The sequence below is a fragment of the Eschrichtius robustus genome, chromosome 16, assembly GCF_028021215.1.
Source record: "Eschrichtius robustus isolate mEscRob2 chromosome 16, mEscRob2.pri, whole genome shotgun sequence".
In the NCBI taxonomy this organism is placed as follows: Eukaryota; Metazoa; Chordata; class Mammalia; order Artiodactyla; family Eschrichtiidae; genus Eschrichtius; species Eschrichtius robustus.
In genome coordinates this window covers 92333229-92355706 of record NC_090839.1, presented here as the reverse complement: position 1 = coordinate 92355706, position 22478 = coordinate 92333229, and the positions used below count along the sequence as shown (strand labels likewise).

At 67.1% G+C, this 22478-nt stretch overlaps 1 protein-coding gene across 7 annotated transcripts; it reads right to left on the bottom strand.

The window, feature by feature from the left end:
* Positions 1 to 721: 721 nt before the first annotated feature.
* On the bottom strand, positions 722 to 22028 carry MICALL2 (MICAL like 2). Of its 7 annotated transcripts, none has more exons than XM_068524438.1 (18): positions 21726 to 22028; positions 13459 to 13507; positions 11030 to 11171; positions 10067 to 10224; positions 9283 to 9395; positions 8277 to 9056; positions 6406 to 6674; positions 5432 to 5525; positions 4417 to 4571; positions 4104 to 4229; positions 3820 to 3984; positions 3184 to 3248; positions 2974 to 3097; positions 2769 to 2859; positions 2586 to 2659; positions 1903 to 2017; positions 1292 to 1338; positions 722 to 939 (listed from the first exon to the last, which is right to left on the bottom strand). In XM_068524438.1, the coding sequence occupies exons 1-18, from the start codon at positions 21866 to 21868 to the stop codon at positions 845 to 847; spliced, it is 2805 nt and encodes a 934-aa protein (XP_068380539.1). In that variant the 5' UTR covers positions 21869 to 22028; the 3' UTR covers positions 722 to 844. The 7 variants fall into 7 exon arrangements, 5 of the variants coding, with proteins under 5 accessions (XP_068380539.1, XP_068380541.1, XP_068380540.1 ...); XM_068524440.1 differs by having other exon boundaries at positions 2974 to 3073; XM_068524439.1 differs by having other exon boundaries at positions 4104 to 4208.
* Between the last annotated feature and the right edge of the window lie 450 nt (positions 22029 to 22478).

The window sequence follows — 22478 nt, the reverse complement described above, 5'->3', positions numbered from 1 at the left end:
GCAGGAGCGGCGAGACCTCCTGGGGCCCAACACACTCAGCCAGGGTCTCCCAGCTCTGTCCCCACCAGGACTCACGGGGTCCTGACCCAGCCTGCCACCAGGTGGGGGAGGACTGGCATTTTGCCATCGCTGAGGGTCCACCAAGACCACCATGAAGGGCTCTGCGGTGGCTGCAGACAGCACAGGAAGACACAGCTACAGCCGCCGTACACAGGTGAGGAAGCTGGCGCCCGGAGGGGAGGTTACGCTGCAGGTCTCCCGAGGGTGGGGGGCAGCGCTGCTGAGGCCTCGGGGCTGGGCCGCAAGGAGGCTCTGCTCCCTCAGTCCTTCCCTGCACGGCCGTGGCCCCCCACCAGAAGTCGGGAAGGGCGGTGGGCCCCATTCCCTTGCTGGACGCCAGGAACTCGGTCCCAGGGCCCAGCCGGCCTCCGTCCTAAAGGTCAAGGTCACAGATCTTGACTGCGACCCCCACGTGGGGGTGGGGCCAGCACCGAGTGCAGCTTCGAGACCCGTCCTGTCCCAGTTCCTGTAAGGCTCATGTCTAGCCTGTCCACACAGCCAGGTCAGGAAGTGGCTCAAATGCCCGTCTCAGAGGGCCCGAGCCAAGCCCAGAGGGTCAGCGTCTTCTCAAGGCCATGGGCACATCCACGCTGGTGCAGAAACAGAACGTGGGCAAGACCCCTGGGCTGCCCAGGAGCGCGTGACCACATAGGACAGGGAACCCTGGCCACATGGTCAGTTTCTTTATTGAGGCTGCCTAGACCCCACAGAGAGGGCGGTGCAGCTCCCGCCGCCCACATTCCTTCCCCACCCGCGGGTGAAGGTCTGGAGCCCCGCCAGGCAGCTACTCGGGGGTCCTGCTTCTGCTCTTCGGGGACCAGATATTGGACAAGCGGAACCTGGGCTTCTTCCTCTGGTTCCCACCACTCCTCTGCAGGTCTGGGGGACAGACACAGAGGGGTCACTCGCCCACCTGATGGCCAGTGCCCTGCGGCCTTCCCTGCCACCCGCAGAGCCTCCCGGGCCCCAGCAGAGCCCAACCGGCTGCCCTCCCCTGGGGAACCACTGTGCGCCTGCCCTTAGAGTGTCCACTGGGCTGGGCACGGCTGGAGGGCAAAGCACTCCCCTCACCCTGACCACAGGGCCATCCGTGCTTCTTGGATCCCTCAAGCGATGGGGAACTCACTCCCTTAGGGTGAGCCTGCCATGTGGGTCCCAGCACCCACTCCTACAGGAGGCCCAACTCCCCCTGGGTCCAGCCCAGCCCCGACCTCCCACGCCACCCAGTCACCCAGCTTCTGGATCATGTTCTGCAGCATCTCGTCCTCCTCCTGCTCCCTGAAACAGAACGGGCTGTGAGGACCACGCCCGCGGTGGGACTGCCTGGGCCGGCGTCACACCAGGGCCCTGAGCCCACCCAACACCAGGGGGCACCTGCTCATAAGCCACACCCTGGCACCACCCTCTCCCCTCCCAGGGCAGGTGCCTGCCCCCTCGGGGCCCAGCCCCTCAGCAGTGACCTGGGGACAGGAGGGGCCTGGGTGCACAAGAGGCCTCATGGGGGAGAAACTCAAAGACAGGCTGCCTGGCAGGGCCTGCCCTCGGCCTCCGGCCCCACCTGCAAGACGTACCTGGTGGGTCTCCTCCTCCCGATGATGATCGGGAGGGGAAGGTTCTGAGCGTGAGGTGAGAACCTGGGCCCCCCTCCCCTGGGCTCCACCCTCACTGGGCCCCAAGGCCCTGCCCTCCCCTGGGCTCTACCCTCCCCTGGGCTCCGCCCTCACCTGGGCCCCAAGGCCCTGCCCTCCCCTGGGCTCTACCCTCCCCTGGGCCCCACCCTCACCTGGGCCCCAAGGCCCTGCCCTCCCCTGGGCTCTACCCTCCCCTGGGCCCCACCCTCACCTGACCCGGTCCTCATCCAGGAAGTCGATGATGTCACTGCGGTCGTTGACGGTGTTCACGTACTGGCTCAGCAGGTCCTGCTCCCGCTGCCGGTCCTGGGGGGACTTCAGACCCTCTGCAGGGGCAGCTGGATCAGCCGGAGCCCTGCTGTCTCCACCCTGGTCAGGGACACAGTGACCCCACTCCCCAAGGGTCAGGCTCCTCCACTGGAGGAGGGGGTGGGGTCTTGGGGCCTATGGTGGGCTCTTGGCAACGCCGGTTGAATGAATAAGTGAATGTATGAATAAGTGAGTGGATGAATGAATGAATGAATGAGTGAATGAGTGAGCAAACGACCAGCCGTATCAGAGACTGGGCACTCACTACCCGCCCCCTGCACACATTAACTCAGTCCTCACAACAGCTGAAGGAGGTGGCACTAGAACTGCCCCCACTTTGCAGGGATGAAACCCAAGCACAGAGAGGTTGAGTGACTCAGCCAAGGACACACAGCCAGGAAGGGGAGGAGCTGGAACTCCACTGCGGCTCGAGAGAGAGTGTGCCATGATCGCCTCCTCCTGGCAGCCAGCCATGAGAGGGCCTTGGAAAGCCCACACCCGTACCCACCTCCTGGGACTGAGACACCCTCCCACCCCCTCCCACCCCCACCGGCCTGGGCTCCACGCTGGGCGCGGGGGACGCACCCGGCTTGGCCATGAGCCGGCGCAGCTCCCCCTCGATGTCCAGCTGCTGTTCCTCCAGGCGCTGGTCCCTGGCCCTGCCGAGGTGACACGGATGTGAGCCCGGCCCGGCCACTGGCCTCCCCGCGCCAGACAGGCCCGTGCGGAGAGGAGGGCTTTCCGGGAGGCCTCGGGGGGACCACGCACTTGTACATCAGCTCGGACTCCAGCCTCAGCAGCAGCTGCTTCTCGTGGATGAGCCGGAACCAGTCCACCATGAGGGCGTCCTCCGCGGCATCTGCAGAGAGGAGCTGGCTGGGCGCGGGGCGGGCGGGGCCTGCGCGGGGGCGGGGCCGGGGCCCAGGGTCGAGCTGGCGGAGGGGGTTGGGGAGGGGGTCGGCCCGGGGCTCACCCTCCTCGGCCGCACGCAGGCGCTTCTCCAGCTCCACGCCCCGGAGCTCCAGGGCGTCCAGCTGCTTCTCGATGTCCTGCACCTGCCGCTGGATCTCCTCCTGGGGCACGTAGTCAGGGTGCAGCTGGGGATGAGGATGTGGTGAGGGGGTGGGGGCGGGGGGCCCCCCGGGGCTGAGCCCCTCACCCACCTGCACCCTAGCCTACTCACCCTGACCGGGGAAGGCACTGACTCGCCAGGCGGAACAGGGATGCCGGCTGGGCCCGAGGGCCTCCCTGGAGAAGGGGCAGGACAGACCTCTTCAGGCACCCGGCCCAACGTGACCCAGGCGTGGTCTGGAAGGGGGCCTGACCCCCCACCCAGCCCCATCCTCCCGGGACACCCCCTACACCCCGGCTTCCCTGCTGCACCCAGCAGGCCCCTGGGCAGCCCCGGCTGGTGTCCAAAGGGCGAGAGCTCACAGACAGACCCAGGCCCCGTCCCCGAAGTCCCCGTGCCCACCTGAGCCCCTGCCCACCTCCAGGTCAGCAGCATCGGACACGCTGCCAGCACCCCGGCCACCCTTCCCACCAGCTGCCAGGAGCAAACGCTCCATCGTCACCGAGCGTCTGCGGACTCAGGCACCAGGAGGCAGGTGAGGCCCCCTCGAGGCCTCCCGCCCCGCCCCGCCTCCTCGCCCAGCCTCCTCCAGGTGCGCGAGGCTGCTGGCCCCCAGGCTCGTCTTCCCTCCATTCTAGGCTCCGTGGGCTCCTATACATCCTCCAAACCCCCGCCGGGCACATCCTCCTAGAGGAGCCCCCTTCATCTGCACCCCAAGCAGGAACCGGGCGGCGTCCCTGGGCTGACCTGGTTTGCCCTGGGGAGGGGCTTTCTCCTCCTTCTTCCGGCTCCAGGCAGGGGCTTCCTTCCCCGAGGGCTCCGGCTGAAGCCAGTTGCCAGAAACGTCCAGGCTGGCAGGGACCGCCAGCTTCCTGCGGCGGGATGGGGATTGCAACGGGGAGGGGGATGCAGCTGCCCACGGGTGGGGGACAGAGTCACATGTCAGGTCAGCAGGCCCGGCGCCCTCCCCCCACCGCTTCCCTGAGCTGGGCCCCCCCCAGAGGGGCACCAACACGGGAGTCAGCCCTCACAGCCACGTCCTGCCCGACGGGAGGGGTCACGTCCACGGGAGGGGGAAGGGGCAGAATCCTGACCCTCGACAGCACGTGGGGAAACGAGCCCAGTGGGTTGGTGACCTGTGCAAGGACGGCTGAGTGCTAAGAACAGACACGCACAGTCACGCACGTGCACAGGCATGCACACGCGCATTACACACACACACACACCCGCCAGAACCACCAGCTCCCCTGGCCAAGCAGGGCCACTGCCCCCAAGGAGGGGACCACCTAGACCCGGGTTGCCTGGCTGGAGACAGCCGGGGGGGGGGCTTCTGTCTGGCATTACCTAGGAGGCTGGTCCCGGCCGGGCCTGGTGTCCTGTCCACTCGCACAGGGGTCAGGGTGATGTGGACACCCCCCTGGGAGCTCCCAGAGACCTTCTGGGGTGCATCACCCGCCCTCGGCTCTCCCAGGACCTGAGGCTCCTTCAGCTCCAGAGCCCTGAATGGAAGGCAAGAGGTCGGTGGGGGGGGGGGACAGGCTGCCCAGCAGCCCTGTGCAGACAAGCCTGGGGGAAGCATGCCGGCCCGAAGGAGGGGCCTCGTGGTGCCCCTCGGGCTCGCGTCCCTGACTCTCCCACCTCCTGGAGCACAGGTGCATGTGGACAGGTGCACCTACATCACAGGTGTGAGCATGTGTTCAGGTACCCACAGCCGATGCACACATGGGCACCGGCCCCACCCCTACCTGGGACCCCGAGCATGTGTGACGGACCCCCGCGGGGCACACAGGGCAGCTGCCACGCACAGCGGACCCGGACCTACATGGGCTCAGTCTCCTGTGTGACCCCAGCGGCTGTGACCTCATCCACGGAAGGCTGCAGTGGCCTTCTCTCCCTCTCCATCCTAACTGAGCTTTCTGGGGGGGCCGCCCCCTCCCCATAGTGAACGGGGGTCCCAGCCCAGCACCAGGGTCAGGCCTGGCGGGTGCACACCAGCGAACGTGCCCTCATTCCCCAGGGCCTCCAGACTGGTTCTGAGCGAGGATACCGAGGGTCCTGATGGACCCTCCCTGACCTTCCAAGTCCAGTTACCCGAGGGCACTTGGCCTGTGTCACTCAGGCTGGCACGAGCTGGTTTCTGCTTCTGCAGCTGACACGCACGGTGAGACGTGCACACAGCCCTGCTGTGGATGTCAGTTCACATCCTCACGGTGTGTGTGTGTGCTGTCATTCACCTGCAGGCACGTGTGAAGCGCCTACTGTGTGCCAGGCCCTGTGCGTGCCCCGGACACAGGCTCCTGTGCGCACAAACCCACGGCACGGGCATAGGTCCACCGCCCCCAGCCCACCCACCCCTCACCTCTCAGCGGGGCTTTTCTTCTCCACGGGCTTCAGGCGGGCCCTCCATCCTGCCGGCCCGTCCTCCTGGGCCTCCTGGGGGCTGGCACTCGGGCCTGGGTGGGGGTGAGGGGGGGTGGTCTGCTGGGAAAGGCTGCACCTCCCCCACCCCTTCTTCCTGCTGCCATCCCACCCTCAGGTACCCCTGCGGCCGGCCTGGCTCCCGGGAAGGAGCCCTGGCTGAGCTGGGGACAGGACTCTACCCTGTGCTGTGTGTGCCTGGGGGATTCAATTCACTGCCCCTCTCTGGGCCCCAACTTCCCCTGCTGCCAAACAGGCAAGCGTGTGGCGGGCGAGCCCCAGGGACGCAGGCCGTCTGTGTGTGGGGCGGTGACGACCTGCAGGCCTCCTTGGCTCAGGGGAGAGTGGCCTTCAGGCTGGAGGCTCAGCCACGGGAAGGAGTGGGAAGAATGCTTTGCGTGGTGCGTGCTCTGAGCCAGCTCAGTGATACCACGGGTGCCCCTAAGAGACAGCCCAGCACCCAGAAGGGACCAACTCTGCAGTTCCGCAGAAAGTGTCCAAAACAGCCCAGAGCCCAAGGCCAGGGCAGTCAGGGGGGCCTCAGGGCCTTCAGAGCACAGGGCCACCGTCGCCAGGACAGGGCAGTGATGACAGACGCACACGGACAGCGGCGGCAAACCCCACAGGAGCGGGGAGACCCCCCAGAGTGCGGCAAAGCGGGAGAGCAGCATGGCTGCCCGCCGGGCGCTGTCACCAGGGGACAGTGGCGCTAAAGGGACTGGGCCACGCGGCGTCTGGCAGGCGGGCGATGGTGACACAGGGTGACGGATCCCCAGGCCGGACCCCGGGAGCCAGACTGTGCAACAGCAAACCGCGGCAGAACCGCAGGCCGGGGAGCAGAGCGGCCGCGACGCACGGCGACAACCTGGGCGCGGTGACCCCAGCTCCACCCATGACGGACGTGGGGGCCCTTACCCTCGGCCCGCGGGGCCTCCGGCTTCAGCCTGGAGCCAGCGCCCGCCCCGACGGCCCCTGAGGGTGCAGCCGAGCCTTTCCTGCCCGCCTGGGGCGGCGCGGACACCCACGAGGTGCTGCCCACGCTCAAGGGGGCCGGCGGCGCGGTCCTCGCAGCGGGGCTAAGGGCCTGCAGAGACGCCGACTGGGACCGCTTGGCTGATGGACTTGCTCCTGGCCCTTCGGATCTGGGATGGGAACCGGGAGCAGGGCTGGTGGCGAGGGAGGGCCTGTGGGTGAGGGCGCAGGTGTCGGGCATGGGTGCATCCGGAAGCCCCCCGCCACGACCCCCAGGCCGAAGCCCCTCGGCCTCCCCTGGCAGCTGCTCCCCAGTGCCCACCCTCCCCTCCCGAGGGATGAGGCGGGCCGTAGGCAGACGTCACTCTCCTGTCCAACCCCGATATCAGCTGACATTAACACACCCCCAGACGCACCGCGTCTAGGGCGCTGCCGTGGGGTCTGCCCCCCGGTGCCTCCCTCCTCCACCCTCCCGCCCTCCCAGGAGCAGCTGGGCCTTCAGCGTGGAGGCCGAGCTCCATCCTGAGCCACATCCAGGAGGCCCGCACACGGCCACCCTGCGTCCCCCCCCACGTGCACACGTGCAGGAAGTAAGGCTGTCGGCAGGGCCCCCGGGCACCCCCGCAAGCCAGGGAAGCTCCTCCGTGTGCCCCGGGCCCCTTATGCGACCAAGTTCTCTCCCCCTGCTCCTCCCCCATCCCAGGCTGGGCTCCCAGGAGGAGCTGGGCCAGATGCGCCCCAGGGAGCACTCCCGGGAGAGTCCTTACTCACCCTCACCCCCGACAGCCTCGGACACCCCTCAGTGCTGGGGCGGCAGGCGGGCCCACTCTCCCCACGCCCCGTGCCCTCCCTGGGAGCCCCTGGCACCACCAGCTGGCCCAGCGGGGGTGAGCAGCTCCAAGCCGGGAAGGCGCCCCACAGGAGAGGCAGCACGAGGCAGTGGGCGCGGCCCTGTCGCCAGCGTGGTGTGGAGACTTGCTGGGCGACCGTAGTGGGGCCAGTGGCGTCCCCCCAGATTCCCACCCCCCGGAAGCTCAGGGTGTGATCTGACTTGGAAGCAGGCTCTTGGCAGGTAAAATCAAGTTAGGACGAGGTCATCCTGGACTACGGAGGCCCTGACACCGAAAACAAGCGCGAAAAGGAGAGGACAGACGCACAGAGAGGAGGCCGTGAAGACAGAGGAGACACGAGTCGAGGGCCGCGGGCGCCCCCCGGAGCTGGAAGAGGCAGAGGGAGCCCCCGCGAGCCTGCGGAGGGAGTGGCCCTGCCCACACCTGGAGTTCCGACTTTGGGCCTCCAGCTCTGTGAAGGAATAACGTCCGCTGTTCCGGCCACCCAGGCTCGGTGCTGTGTCCAGCAGCCCCAGGACAGCAGCACGGCGACCCTCCTTCACCCCGTCACCCCGGCTGCTCCGTGTCCATTGTGCAGAAGGCACGAGGCCCTGGGCAGCCCCGCTCGGGTCAGACCAGCCAACGCTCGGACCACCCCCGGCCTCAGTTTCCTCATCTGTGAAATGTGTCCTCACGTAGGACTGGGTGCGGCCAGGCCCCGGGCGGCAGCGTCACTGCACCCGTGCCCCCAAGCACGTCAGACCGGCTCTACAGTGTACAGCCGTGTCCCCGTCCTGCCGGCCACCTGGCACTCTGCTCCCTCGTCTACGTCGCCACATTTCCCAGACGGGGAAACTGAGGCAGGGGACATGCAGCCCCGCCGTCACGCAGCCCCGCAGGGCCAGAGCCCAGAAGCCCTCCCCGGCCGCCCCAGCCCCTCGGGCCTCCTGGGGTCGCACCCCCTGCCCCTCCTCCTCCACCCACCTGCCGGGTGCCTGAGCACCAGCCGCCCCCAGCTCGGGGAGCGCCTTCCGGAGGAAACTCAACGCCTGCTCCCTGCTGCCATCCCTGGGAGGAGCGTCCGCGGCAGCCGGGGCCCTGCCAGCCGGGCCGGGGCCAGGGCCGGGGCCGGCGCCAGGCGTCTGGAAGAACCTCTCCCGGGCCTGCTGCGTCCTGGAGGACGATGGGGTCCAGGCCGGGGCGCTCGCTGGGACCGGAGACGCTGGCCTTGAACTGAGCTTGGTCTGAGGGGCTGCCCCTTGGGGGGTTACCCGGCCTTGTGGTGTGGCCGGGCGAGAGTCCCGGGCACTCGGGGTCACGGCGGAACGAGGGGTGCCTGCCGGCGACGACCACCCCGTCGGAGAGCTGTTGGTCACGTGAGTGCTGGCCTTGCCACCCACGGGGCCCACCGAGAGCCTGGCCCCGGCTGGGCTCCCCAAGTGGACGTGGGAGTAGGCGGTGGCCGGAGGGTCAGCTGCAGCTGGAGGGGAACCTTTGGCAGTCGAGCTGCCCGCCGCGGGCCCCCACGCCGGCGGCCTGGCCTCTGGCCCTGCGTCTCTCTGCCCGCTCGCCTCCTGGGCCTTCTTCGGGGAGCCAGGGGTCTTGGGGTCCATGGACATGGCTCCAGGCCGCCTGGGGGTCAAGCCCGGCAACGTGGGGCCGGCAGAGGCGGTTTCAGGGTGGTGGCCGGAGCAGACGAAGACGCCGGGCTCTGCCGTGGCCTTGTAGGCCCCCGAGTGCAGCGTGTTGGAGCACTGCTTACACCTGCGGTGGACGGGGAAACCGGAGGGGGCTCCAGCCACAGGCGCGTTCACTCGCGCCTCCCCAGAGCAGGCACACGTGGATCCCGGGTCCCCTCGTGCGGGTGGCGGCTCACTCAGCAAACACCTCTTCTCCCAGGCTCCCCCAGGGCCCGGGCCCTCATCCGGGCCGCTCATCCCACCGGCACGCACACGGGTGCACACTCGCGCACACACGCACACGGGCCCACCTGAAGCAGCTCCGGTGGTACAGCTTCCCATCTGCCAAGTGCCGCTGCACAAGGTGCACGTGCTGCCCGCAGACGCCACAGGTGCTGCTGACAGAGCCACCTGCAGCCTGGCCCTGGGGGGGGAAGCCATTGACGGGCCTGCCCCACCTTCCCTCCTCACAGCCACCCCGTCAGCGGCCAGAAGATCCCACTGTACAGACCGGAGAGCGGAGGTCCCGGAGAAGGCTCGTGCCCAGGCCGCCGGACTCTGCGTTCAGGGTCTCCAGCCTGGCCCAAGGGGAGCGGGCTGGGGGCTGACTTTGGGGGTCTCCGGGGGCCAGGAGGCAGATTCTGGCACCCCCTATTCCCACCCCAAGGTGCAGAAATCCTACCCAATCCCCAGTGCCCCGCCCCAAGTCATCACCTTGTCCTGTCTCCACCTCTGAAAAGTGGGGCAAGCCTACCTCACTTTGCAGGGCTGGCCTGGGAGTGAAGGACATGCCCACATGCTCTCCTGGCCCTACGGGGTGGGGGGATGGCCTAGGCAAGACACCCGCTCGGGGCCCTACTTGGCCTTTGGGGCCTCCCTGGCCTCGGTTTACCAGTCTGTACAACGGGGATCATATCCCGACCACCACTCGGGGAGCCAGTCCAGGGGGCAGCTGAGGCCGTGTCTGGGACCCGAGGGGATCCCACCCCACCCTGGGCACTGTGGGTGAGGGACACACTCAGGCCCAAGAGCCTCACTCAGTGGAAGCTGGTGGAAAACCCAAGAACCAGAGGGAGGGCGGGCCAGGGCGCTTACAGCCTTCCGCTGGACAGTGGGGTTTGTGCTGACCGGAGACAGCGGCTGCCCCCGGGCTGGGGTGGCCGAGGGCCTGGCAGGTGGGGACGGGGCCTTCTTTCCAGAGGGTTCCTCACTGGCGTCCGACAGGGGCCTCTTCACGCCGGCCATGCCCCCAACTGGCACAAGACATACAGGGTCAGGGGCCCCGGCCCCACATGCTGGCTCTGAAAGACTCTGGGGCCACCCCTGGTCCGGGTTCCCTGGGGGTGCCAGTGCCCAGCCTGAGACCTGGAGCGGGGGGTGGGGATGGGCGGCCCCTGCTCTCTGGGGGCCGGGGAGGGGTAGCCCCAGCGAGCATCCATTCCCAGCAGGGGCCTGGCCTCCCCCACGCTCCTCCCCTCCCCTCCGAGAGCCCGATCTGAGGTCAGGGAAAAGGGACTTTCTGTTTCTCCACCAAGTAGGGCTCTAAGGCAGGCTGGCCGTGCGCCCAGAGCGATTCCTGGGATTTCTAAGCCCGGGTGAGGCGGGGCGGGGCGGGGGGCTGGCGCTGAGCTGCTGGTGCACCAAGTGGCTGGAATGATGAACCCAGGCCGGCCCCTCCCCTGCCCGGCCTGCCCTCAGCCACCCTGCCAGGGCCAGCTGACCCCCAGCACCACGTGGGGGCCTCTGCAGCAGGGCCTGGGAGCCCACACGGGCCAGCCACGCCGCCCGAGGCAAGAGCTGTGCGCACAGATCCCAGGCGTGCAGACAGGCAAACCCAGGCCCAGGGAGGGAAAGGCGCGGAGCTGGGTGTGTCGCCCGGTGGACAGGGAGGGGGACGGCTGAGCCGGCTCCAGCAGGGGCAACGGGAGGCCTGGGGGCCTGGACCCGGCTCGTCACTTGCAGCAGGACGTGGAGGAGGTGGCAGTACCCACGGCAGTGCTGGCTGCGGGCTGGGGGGCCGGGCGAGGACCCGAGAGGGAGGGCCCTGCGGGCACTCACTGGGGGAGCGCCCGTGGAAGTAGTTGTAGTACTGGGACACGTAGGTCAGGATGCTCAGCCGGTCGGGCACCTTCAGGGCCACCATGTCCTCGGCGTCCAGCAAGGCCGGGATGCCCAGCTGCTCCTCAGCCACACGGAAGGCCTGGGGGTGGGGGGCGGTCAGTCGGGGGGGCTGGGAGGCCCCTCCCCCACCTCGGCCAGGCCACCAGCTCCCCCCGGAGGGAAGGCGGGAGGGGCCCGAGGCAACAGAGCCGCTTGCAGCCCAGAAAGGTCTGGGTTCAAGGTTCGAGTCCTGCTCAGCCTGCATGGCCTCCCTGGCCTCGGTTTACCCGTCTGTACCACGGAGAGCACAGCCCAGTCACAGGACTGAAGGAGCTCTGGGGCCCGTCCCGGCGGGTCCTCGGTAACAGCAGCTGGGGCCATGGCCCGGTCCTGAGGGGGCCCTGCCCAGCTCGGGCTATTTGCTCTGGGACTTCAGCCCCAGGTCACCGTGGAGACCCCCTCAACAGCCCCCACACCCCTAAATCTGTACGCCCCTGGCCGGCACCGACCTTACAGGTCAGGGGGCAGCTTTCTCCATGGGAGGAGCCTTCCCCAGGCCAGGGGGAACACCTGTGTCCTAGAAGACAAAGCCGGGCAAGGGACACTCACTGGGCGGGGGTGGGGGTGGGCTCCCCGCCCCGGGGGACGCAGATCTCTGCTGCTGCTTCTTCCCCGCCGCCGCCACAGTTGCTTCCTCTGCCCTGACTCTGCAGTGGCCGGTGGGGGCTCCTCCCCTGTCCCCTCCCCCTCCCCTCCCCTCTTCTCCCTCCCCTCCCCTCCTCTCCCCTCCCTCCCTCCCCTCCTCTCCCCTCCCTCCCCTCCTCTCCCCTCCCTCCCCTCCTCTCCCCTCCCTCCCCTTCCTCCCCATCCCCTCCCTCCCCTCCCTCCCTCCCCTGTCCCCTCCCTCCCCTGCCCTCCCTCCCTTCCCTCCCCTCCCTCCTCTCCCCTCCCTCCTTCCCTCCCTCCTCTCCCCTCCCTCCTTCCCTCCCTCCTCTCCCCTCCCTCCCTGCTTCCTCTCCCTCTCCTCCCTCCCTTCCCCTGCCCTGCCAGCCCAGCGGGGCTCCTGCCTTCACACTCTAGCCCTCCCCTAAACTACCACGACCCCCAGCTCAATCTTTGTGCGTCTAAGACGAGGCCCCTGGGCTCCCAGACCCGCAGGCTCCAGCAGTGACCACCCCGCCACACTAGGAACAAAGGCCTCCTATTGCCTCTGACTCCTTCAAAATATTGACTTGGCCAGAAAGTTCGTTTGGGTTTTTCCGTAGGATCTTATAGTAAAACCTGAACGAACTTTTCGGCCAACCCAATATACCCAGAAGCTGGCCACTCCGGCTGCCAGTGCCGGCCCCCCAACCCCGCCCTGCTGTCTGCACAGAGCCTGCGGAAGCGAGCAGCTCCTATCGCACAGCAGCCTTCAGAGAAGAAGCCAAGTCCCCCCACACCCCAGCCTCCTCTCTGTCCCAGCCTCCCCGCCGCCCACCCGTCCCTCTGTTCCCGCCGCACCCCCCTTGCTGCTTCCCACAAGCTTGGTGCCCTCCAGCCCCAGAGCCTTCACCCCTGCAGCCCCCTCTCCTTCGTCTTCGCCCAGCGTCCCTGCCCCTCACCACGCCCCCACCCCACCTCTTCCCTGCGGCTCCCGTTCCCGCCCGCACGCTATCCGTGGTCAGCGTGGCCCGACGACCCTGTCACGGTAGACACATCCTGCTCTCAGCCATCCACGCGTGGCTAGTGAGTGCCTGAAACGTGGCCAGTGCAGCTGAGGAACTGAATGTGTCATTTTCTTTCATCTCAGTTAAGTTAAATTTAAATTCCAATCGCCAGCACTGGGGGTGCTGCCCCCAGACTCGCAGACCTGACGGGGGTGGGCGTCCTGCTCGCGGCTGCACCCCGGCAGGGGCCACAACGGAAGCGCAGAGGACACGGGCCAAGTTTCTGGGCATCAGCCCCGTGGGGTCACGGAGCTCATTTTGCAGCAGGGAAGCTGAGGCTGGCCGGCACGGGGTGGGGTCCCACAGCAGGATGGCTGGGCAGGACGTGAACCCAGCCAGCCTGAGAGCGGGTCCATCCCCGGACCCACCTGGGGGCCCTGCCCCACAGAGCCACCTCTGACCCTGCTCTGCCTTGGGTGGGAAGGAGGGTCCGGCCCTCCCCTCCCCACCAAGAAAAAGAGGGACCAGGAGGCCTGGCTACAAGATCAGGGGCTATTCTGGGGAGCTGCGGTTGCCCAGCTCGGGACAGGCTGTAGAGCCCGGCGGCGAGTGCCCGGCCTCCCCCTGCCCACCTGTGGGCAGCAGTGACTCCGCGGCTACCCCGGGGGAGGCTGTGCCCACTCGGGTCCCTGGGACACGGGCTGGGGACGGCGCAAACCGGGCTGAGAAGGCACTCACCAGTTTGTTGTTCTCGTAAATGTTTTCCTTCCTGAGGGCATCGAAGTTTCTGGAAAATTAAAACACAAGTGTTCAAAGTAGCTCAGGGTCCAAAAAGGGAGGGGCCACAAGGGCCTCAAAGGTCATCTTGCCCAAAGGGGGAAACCGAAGCCAGGGGTGGGGCAGTGAAGCAGCGAGGTCACACAGCGACCAAGAGGAGGGCTGGGCACCAGGCCTCAGGTTCTGGCCCTGCCCTGGGCCCGGGGATGCCGTCCAGCACCTCCCGTGACCTGGGGCCCAACGGCCCACACAGGCCCCCAGCTGCAGACTCCACCCCTCGCCCTGCAGAGGCTGAGCCCCACCTCCGCACCGCCCAGTTAGGTGTAGCTGGAAGCAGGCCCTGGGTGGCCGAGCGGGCGGCCCAGCCAGGGCCCAGCTCAGGGTGGGCTGCTTCCCCCTGGGCAGCTCACAGGCCTGGTGGGTCACGGGAGGCCGATGTCCTGGGGTTGAAGGGCTCCTGTGGGCGGAGCTCCACGCTGCCCACTGGTCAGGGCAAGCCGGGCCCTCGTTCCACCTCCCGGTTCCCACCATTTGCTTTATTTACCCAGCGCCTCCCATGAGCGCAGCTGTTCTCAGCTCTTTAAAAATATCAACTCGCACCTGCAGACGCCATCAATGCCCGCCTCTCACAGATGAGGCGATGTGGCACAGAGAGGCTCCGTGACTTGCCTGAGGTCACACAGCGGGAAAGCAGGACAAGAGCAGGGCCTCGGCCCCAGCGTCCAGGTGTTTGGGGTTCGAACGCGCCCACCAGGTGCCCAGCCGTCCTCCCGAGGGGGCAGACCCTCAAGGCTGAGAATATTAGAGCCCCTGCTGCCTCCCACACACACTTGACCATAGGGGTGCAGGGGCCCCAGGCCCGGCCAGAATGGTAGGCCTCCCCGGAGAGGCCAGGAGCACAGCGATCGTTCCGAAAAGAGGAGAAGCCCAGCGCCAGCTCCAGGCCGGGCCCGGCACTCCACACACACGCCCTGCACAGCACACCCGGGAGGGCACTCTGACCGGAAGACACAGCCAGACCCCAGCAGGCGGCCGGCCCAGCACGGGACGTTCGGCCACGCGGCCCAACGCCTTCGGGAGGGCTGGTTAAATACAGATCTGTCTGTCTGTCCGTGTGCTGGGCGGCAGCCTTGCCACTCTGAGGTCAACTGGCTTGTTCCGGAAGCCTCGTGGCACAGGAGAGAGCTGGGGGCAGGGCAGGGGGACCCCATCCCGACTCATCCCGGCCGTGCTGTCTGACCCGGGCGGGCCCCCCTCTTCTCTTGGGGCCTCAGGGTCCCGTCTAAGAGGGTGACCACAGCTTCTCATGGTGAATTTGAGGGCGTTGGCTCAAGGTCCGGCAGGTGGCAGACAGAGGGGGGAGGGGAGACCCTGCGGCCACCTGGCCTAGGATGGCCTGGCTCCCAGCCCTGACCGTGCACTGACCCCACCTCCCTGACCCTGTGACATCCCCAGGAGGCCTATTACACAGATGAGGAAACTGAGGCTGGGGCAGCGGCTGGCCCTGGGCCACACTTCGGGGGTGGGAGGAGGACAGGGGCTGCGGTTGGCCCACCTCCCGCCTCAGGGGCCCCATCGGCCTCCAGCTGCCGTTCATCAACCTGCCCGGCTCTTCGGGAAGCCTCCCAGTTTCCGCCTGACCACCTCCCAGGTAACATGTTCCAGATGTGAGACCACCCCAGGAGAACAGAGGGTGCTTTGTGCCCAGGACAGGACGGCGGACAGACCTGTCTGTGGGGGACAAATGGCCGGAGGAGTGGGAGGGTGGGCGTGGCAGCCCGACACCCAGCGATGTCCACGGCACGTGGAGTGGCTGGGCTCCGTCGGCCGCCCCGGGGGCTCTCAGCCGTGCAGGCCCCTCCATCCTCAGCGACTGGGGTCTCAGGAGCGCCTCTCCCTCCCTCCCCCCACCACCCCTTTGAAAGCTCAATCTCTTCTCCAGACCTGCCCAGGGTCACTGACCGAAACGGCCGTGTCCTCAGCAAGATGCCCGGTGCTGGAGGGCAGGATAACAAGGTCTGTTTTGTCTCCAAACAAGAAGGAGAAGGAAGCCCTCTGCCCCCTGCATTGGCCTCGGTCCCCCTGGGGGGCTGCAACGGCTCCGTCTTGCGATCTGGGGCAGCCAGCTGCCCCCAGCGCCCTCTCTGCCTGCAGACCCAGAGTGAGGGTCTCAAGAGCTCAGCGTAAATCAGGGCACCCACGACGCGGTGCCAGCCCCCCTGAGCAGAGTCAAAGGCATGCTGGCCAGAGGGTGCAGAATTGCCCTTCCACTCAAGTTCAAGGACCACCACCCTCAGCACCAAAGCCAAGCTGCCTCCCTGGACCCGCAAGGCTCCACGGCTGGGCCGGACCACCCTGGCCAGTCCCATGACTACCACGCCCCTCCCAGACTGAGCTCCCTCCAAGCACCCCAGGGCCTTGGCTCACGCTGCTGACCGTGCCCAGAGTGCCCCTGCCCATCTCCCGAGGCCTGAGCTCACGTCCCCTCAGCAGGGGGTTCCGCCAGCATCAGCTGGGTCCCTGAGAGCTGCGGGGCCGGAGCTCTGAGGCCAGCGGGCTGGCAAAGACGGGCGAGGGGTCAGAGCTGCCTCGCAAATCCCTTCAGAGAGCGCCAAGGAGAGGCCCGCCCGTCCCCGTCAGGAAGTCCAACGGGACCAGGTTTCTGCCAGCAGGCGAAGCCCTGGTGGGATGGGCTGAATTGTCCCCCAAAAGAGGCCCGATGGAGTCCTAACCCCCATGACCTCAGGACGTGACCTTATTTGGAAACAGGGACTTTACAGAATCAAGTTAAAGTGGGCCACTGGGGGGCCCTAATCCAAAATGACTGGTGTCCTCACAAACAGGGGAAATTTGGACGCAGAGATGTGCAGAGAGGGAGGACGAGGAGGAGGCCTGGGGAGCAGACAGCATCTGCACACCCAGAGCGGAGGCCCCAGAAGGAACCAGCCCTGCTGACACCCGCCCTGGGCTCCTGGACGGAACGGGTGGACGGCTCCTTTCTGTGGTCTCAGCTGCCCATTTGCAGGACCTTGATCAGCAGGCCTTGCGGGCTGATACCTTGGGCTGACCTCAGGGAGGCGGCCGGCTTGCGTTTAAGGCCTTGCAGGATCAAACCGCATCAGCATGTTCATCCGAGAACCTGCGCACCAGCGGGTGGGGACCCAGGGCACCCTCCCCGGGTAGATCATTTTTTTAGGTGAACTCCTGTATTTAAAATTAGGGATGTTCTGGAAATTCCCTGGTGGTCCAGCGGTTAGAACTCCATGCTTCCACTGCAGGGGGCACGGGTTCGATCCCTGGTCAGGGAACTAAGATCCCACAAGCCGCTTGGTATGGCCAAAAATAAAAATAAAAAAATAAAAATCAGGTATGTTCTGCTATGACTCCAAGGTACCTGCCTGGGGCCAGGCACACAGCTGGCACTCTGTGAACGGTGCTGATGAGTTAGTTTGTCCAGTGCTTGCTGAGTGAGGGGCCTTCGGTGGCATTTGTTTACTCTTTCAGCACCGGCCTAATGAATGAGCTCACTGGGTCTGTGTGCCGTGCCCTGCCCTGGCCGGCGCCGGGCCTGGCTGAGAGAGCCCGAGGCACGCACGGCCCCTCCCGGCCTGCTTCCCGCCGGCCACAGCTGACCAGGGCTGCTGACCTCCTCCTGCCCCCAACGCCTCAGGGGCTCTTGGGAATGTGTACCCCCTTCCAAATTCCTGGAGAGCTGACCTCACGCTGTTTATTTCCTGGAACTAAATGCAACGGCACGGGGGTGGGCGCTGGGACTGGGGGCGGAGTGGGGTGCGGGGGGAGATGACAGAGGCCCAGCCTTTTTTCCAGGCATCCCCAGCACATCTGGAGTTAATCCCACCGGGAAGGGGAGCAGAGAGGGAGAGTGAGAGACAGACAGACAGACAGAGAGGCTGAAATACAGATGGAGGGAGACATGGGTACCAAAGTGCCCAGAGATGAGACAGGAGAGCCCACAGGGCAGAAGCGGGGGGGAGGCAGGGTTCGGGACAGAGACACCAAGGCAGACACCCTGGAAGAGGCCAGGGGAGAGGGTGGACGGAGGAAGCGCCCGAGGCAGGGAGGGGAGAACAGGTCCCCCCTGCTGCAGGCCTTCCTCAGGCTGGGGCAGACCCCGACCCCAACCCTGACCAGGGCCCAGCCAGGAGGGGCCAGCCCGGGGCTCCTGCAGCGGCCTAAGGGGGAGTCAGGGGGGCGTCGGGCCAAGCCCCTTCTCAGCCGCAGGCCCCCAGGCCAAGAACAGAGGCCGCTGTCCCCAGGCGGCTTCCTGCTGACCACGAAGCCGGCGTGGGAGGGGAGGCCGGCGCGGACCCGGGGCCCAGCCCCCTCTGCTGCGGCCCAGGAAGCGGCTTCCGGGTGCCGGCCTCCGGGGGTGAGTCTCCTGACACCCCACGACGGTGTGTCTCCAAGAGCAGCCAGGGAGCCGCCCCCACTTCTGGCCCAGCCTGGCGGGGGCCCAAGAGCTGCAGGGGAAGGTCAGGTCGCCCCCCACGGGACTGAGGAGTGGGGGAGGCCCGGCGAGTTTACACAGAACCCACTGCCTGACCCCCGACCCCTCCGCGGCTCCCAGAGGGCCGGCCGCCAGCACCCCTCCCGCCCCAACGGCCCTGGAGAAGGAAGCCCAGCCCCTGCCTCTGGGAAGGGCTGCAGCCCTGGCGTCTTGCCTGCCCCCCCTCTGCCCGCCCTCCCGGCCTCCTGGAGCTTCAGTCCCTCCTGGTCCAGCTAGAGGGGAAGGAACACTCCAGCCCCACAGGTTTACTGCCCGGAGGCAGGAAGGGTGTGTTTGTTTTGAGCGGTTCCTGCGCTCACCTGGCCGCTCCTTGGCTGGGCGGGCGGCGGGCGGATGTGGCGTCACTGGGGAAACAGACCCTGCGGGCGGCGGGCACCTCCGGGCCCACCTGCGAAAACTACAGCTATGGGGTGGGCACCTTTAGCTATGGGGTGGGCACCTACAGCTATGGGGTGGGCACCTTCAGCTATGGGGTGGGCACCTACAGCTATGGGGTGGGCCCGGCGGCCGGCCAGGTGCGGGGATGGGCCGGGCGGATCTCTGGGTGAGCCTGAGACCCCCACAGCTGTCCGTGTCCCCGGGGGGCGGCCACTGCAGGGCACAGGTGAACTCGCAGACCCCGGTGGACAGAGCCAGCACGAGGACAGCCAGGCGGCCGGAGTCCCCAGCCGGCGGGCTCAGCGCCCGGCTCCTCCTTTCACAGCTGCTCTCCTCCGCTGGGGGCCAGGAGGAAGCAGGCTCACAGGAGCAGGAAGGTCAGGGATGAGATAAAGGGAAGGACTTCTTGGTGGCAAAGCTAGGAGACAGGGAGACAGGATGTCCACTTTCCTGCTGCCGGAGGGTCTTCACAGGATGGGGAGGGTGGGGGTGAGTGTCACCGAGTCTGAGCTCGGGGGCTCCCCCGGGAGGACGGCCACCCCACGAGGTTCCTGCGTGTTTCCTCCCCCTCGTGCACCACGGGGAGCCGGTGGGGTGGCTCAGGGCTTCTTGGTGAGACTATCCCTCCCCCAGCCACCAACTTGCCCAGAGGCATCGCCGGGACCAGAGGTGGCGGAGGGGTATTTAAGGCACAGACACAGGCCCGTGACACACATGGGCCCACACGCACGGGATTCGATCAGCCGGTACCTGTGGAGCCCCTTCTGGGCCCCGCCACGTATGGGAGCCTGACCGGTTCTCCACTGCTGCCTCAACGACTGTCGGCAAACTGGGCGCCTTAGAATAACAGACATTTATTCTGTCCCTCCCAGTCTGGAGACCAGAAGTCTGACATCAAGGTGTCAGCAGGGCCAAGGTCCCTCCGGAAGCTCAGGGGGAGATTCTGTTCCTTGTCCCTCCCAGCCGCTGGTGGCCTTCCCTGTCTGTGGCCACGTGCCTCCATCTCTGCCCCCGTGGCCTCCTCCTCCCAGGCACCTGCAGAGCCCTCACCTGACAGCAACGGCCATACTTGCTGGGCCCCAGGCGGACCTCCCTCATCCACAGACCTCCGACTGCGTGCTGTTAACTACTGAGCGCGTGTCACGTGCCAGACGTCGTCCAGGCACCGGGGACACAGCAGTGAACAAAGCAGACAGACATCCCCACCCTCTGGAGCTGAAAGTCCAGTGGAGGCAGGTGGCCAATGACCAAGCCAGCAGTAAGTGAGATAACTCACTCCCGTGTGCGAGGGTGCGGCCTCCTCCTCCTCCTCCTCCTCCCAGCGTGCTCCGTGCACAGCCTTCACCACCCTCTGGAGCTGCCTTGAGCTTCTGTTCATTTATCTGTTTGCTGTCTGGCTCTGTACCTAAACCGTCACTCCCTGAGGCAGGGGCCAAGGCCACCTGGTACAGTACACAGTGCTGTGTATACAGCAGGCACTCAGTAATGGCTATGTGAACTGCTGTAAGACACCAGCTTGTGCCAGCATGTGCACGCCTGTGATCACCCGCGGGCAGTGCGTGCTGGGACAGGTGCACGCACACACACACACACACACACACACACACACACACACACACACACACACACACACACACACACACACACACACACGCCTCTAACCCCAGCACAGCTGGGAACAGATGGAAGCTCCCGGGGCTCGGAAAGGCCCCAAATCTCCAGTTCCACCCGCGCGTCGTCCTGAGGTTGCTGGGCTGGCAGAGGGCGGCACCCTCTTTCCCGCCAACGGCGGACTTCTCCCGCTGACCCGGTCCGGGCTCCCTGGGGTCAGCCACCAGCCAGCCTCCCGGGGACCCTGCCTGGCCCAGGCTCCACTGCCAGTCCGTCTCCCAGTCTCCCAGTCTCCACGACCCCGTGCCCTGGCCCCCCACAATCAAAGCTCAGCTTCGGGTGTTCAGAGTGGAAGCGCATGCTGCCCCGACATCTGGCTCTGAGGGCAACTAAGGCAAATCCGCGGGCAGCGAGCAGAGAGGGCTCCCCACGCGGCTCCACAGATGCATTTCACAACCCCGGGGGGGAGGAGGAAATCCGTGCAGGCCTCTTTCTTAAGACTAGCTTCCCCATAGAGGGCGGTGCTTGGGGACAGTCCCTGGGGGTACAGCGGACATCTGGGTGCAGGGGAGGAGCCCCATGTGCCAGCCCTGGTTCTGCCTGACATGCTCTGTGTCCTGAACAAGGCTGTCTCCTCTCTGGGCCTCAGTTTCCCCGTCTGTACAGCAAGAGGCCCAAGGGCAGCACTGAGAAGGTGCTGCCTCTGGCTGCTCCCAGCCCGAGCCCTCCCTGGCAAACACGCTCCACCCACCCCTGGTTCCAGCCATGACTTCTCAGGAGAACACTTTTAACATTTGACAAACAGCATGCTTTTTCCAGGAGGCGTCTTCCAAGGACACCCTTCCTGAGCCTCCATCCGCCCAGCCCAGGCACCCTCCCTGGCAGCTGTACTCATTGTGAATCCTCACGAGGCAGGGGGGCCAGGGCCTCACAGCACAGAGCTGTCTCAGCAAGCCAGGTCCCAGTCACAGCCAAAGAGCGTTTGCTGAGTGAATAACAGACGGAGCGGGTCCAGGGCGGGGACAAGATCTGGCAACAAGGCAGGGCCAACCTCCCAGCCTCGACCCCTAGACCCTCCTGGGGGGAGACGACCTAGCCCCCTCCCCTCCCCACCTCCCAAGGCTCCCATCTTATGCCCCATCACCCTAGGTAGGGTAAGGAGGCCCGGCCAAGGGGACCTGGGGGGTGGGCGTCTCAAGCTTCCTGCTCTGCATTGGCCCCTCCCCCACAGTGACCCTGGGCTGCATTCCTAAAGGTGCCGGAACAGGCTGGGGGACGGCCAATACCACACAGTAAGACCCGAGTGCCCCACACCCCCTGATCTGGTAGGTAGGTCCCAGGACAGTGGGGGTCTCAGAGGGCCCAGAAGGGCAGCTATGCCGGCCCTTTCCCAGGGAGACCGACGGGGACGGCTGGCTGTGGCCGGAGCCCAGGACGCTGGCCTGAGTCACGGACTGACTGACTAAGCCAGCGGGGGCGGCCGGACGTCCTGGCTCCGGCCCAGCTCCACTTGGTGGTCGGGCAAACTGAGGCGCTGCAGGGGCCACGGGGCGGGCGTGCCTGCAGGGTCCGGCTCCGCTCGGCCCCAGAGCGTCCCACCAGGCCCTGGGCCGGGAGTTCTGACCGCGGCCCATTGCCCCGCCCGCAGTCCGAGCAGCCCGGCCTCAGTTTCCCCGCCGGAGGCCGGCGCGCGGGGAGCGGGCGCACTCACATGAGGTCGGGCCGGTGGCGGTGCAGGATGGCGCAGAAGGCCAGGCCGTCGCGGAACGACGTGGTCATGTTGGTGATGCTCACGTCCCGGTAGCCCTCGCACTGCTGCCGGCACCACTGCTGCAGCGCTGTGATGGCCGCCATGAGGGCAGCGGCGTCCGCCCGGCCGGCGCCGGGGCTCCGAGAGCGCTCCCGGGGGCTGCGGCCCGGCCCGAGCGCGGGGCAGACGAGGAGCCCGCCCCAGAGCGCCGGGAGGACTAGGAGCCGGCGGGAGCGCGGCGGGAGTCAGCCCGCCAGCCCCTGTCCCCGGCAAGGCCACGCCTCCGCCACCACAAGGCCCCGCCCTCCAGGCGCCGCTCCTCCCGGCCACGCCCCCGCCGCACAAGGCCCCGCCCCATCAGGTCCCACTCCTCCCGGCCAGGCCCCGCCCCCGAGCCAGGACCGGCCCCGGCCCCACCAGGCCAGGGGCAAGGCTCCGGCCTCGAACAGGCCCCGCCCCCTATAGACCACGCCCAGGGCCCCGCCCGCCACTCGCCTCCCTCCCTCCCAGGGGTCCGCGGGAGGCTTCGAGACTGTCTTTCTTTTCAACGCCTCCGCCACCACCCTCCTGGAGCAGTGCGGTCAAGGCCACTTTACAGACGGGGAAACTGAGATCTGCCCGAGGTGCAGCCGGGCAGGCCGCCCAGAGGCCCCCACCCCCGCCCGGAGCGCAGCAGGAACGCCCGTCGCATTTCTGGGCTTTGAAAGGACTTTC

Bases quoted from the DNA above. Each gene is read 5' to 3' on its own strand.
- MICALL2 (XM_068524438.1), bottom strand. From the start codon at position 21,868: ATGGCGGCCATCACAGCGCTGCAGCAGTGGTGCCGGCAGCAGTGCGAG. The intron at 4,572-5,431 runs GTGAGGGGTGGG...CCTTCCATTCAG, and splicing joins AAGAAAAGCCCCGCTGAGAG to GGCTCTGGAGCTGAAGGAGC. The intron at 2,860-2,973 runs GTGAGCCCCGGG...TCCTCTCTGCAG, and splicing joins CCTGCGTGCGGCCGAGGAGG to ATGCCGCGGAGGACGCCCTC.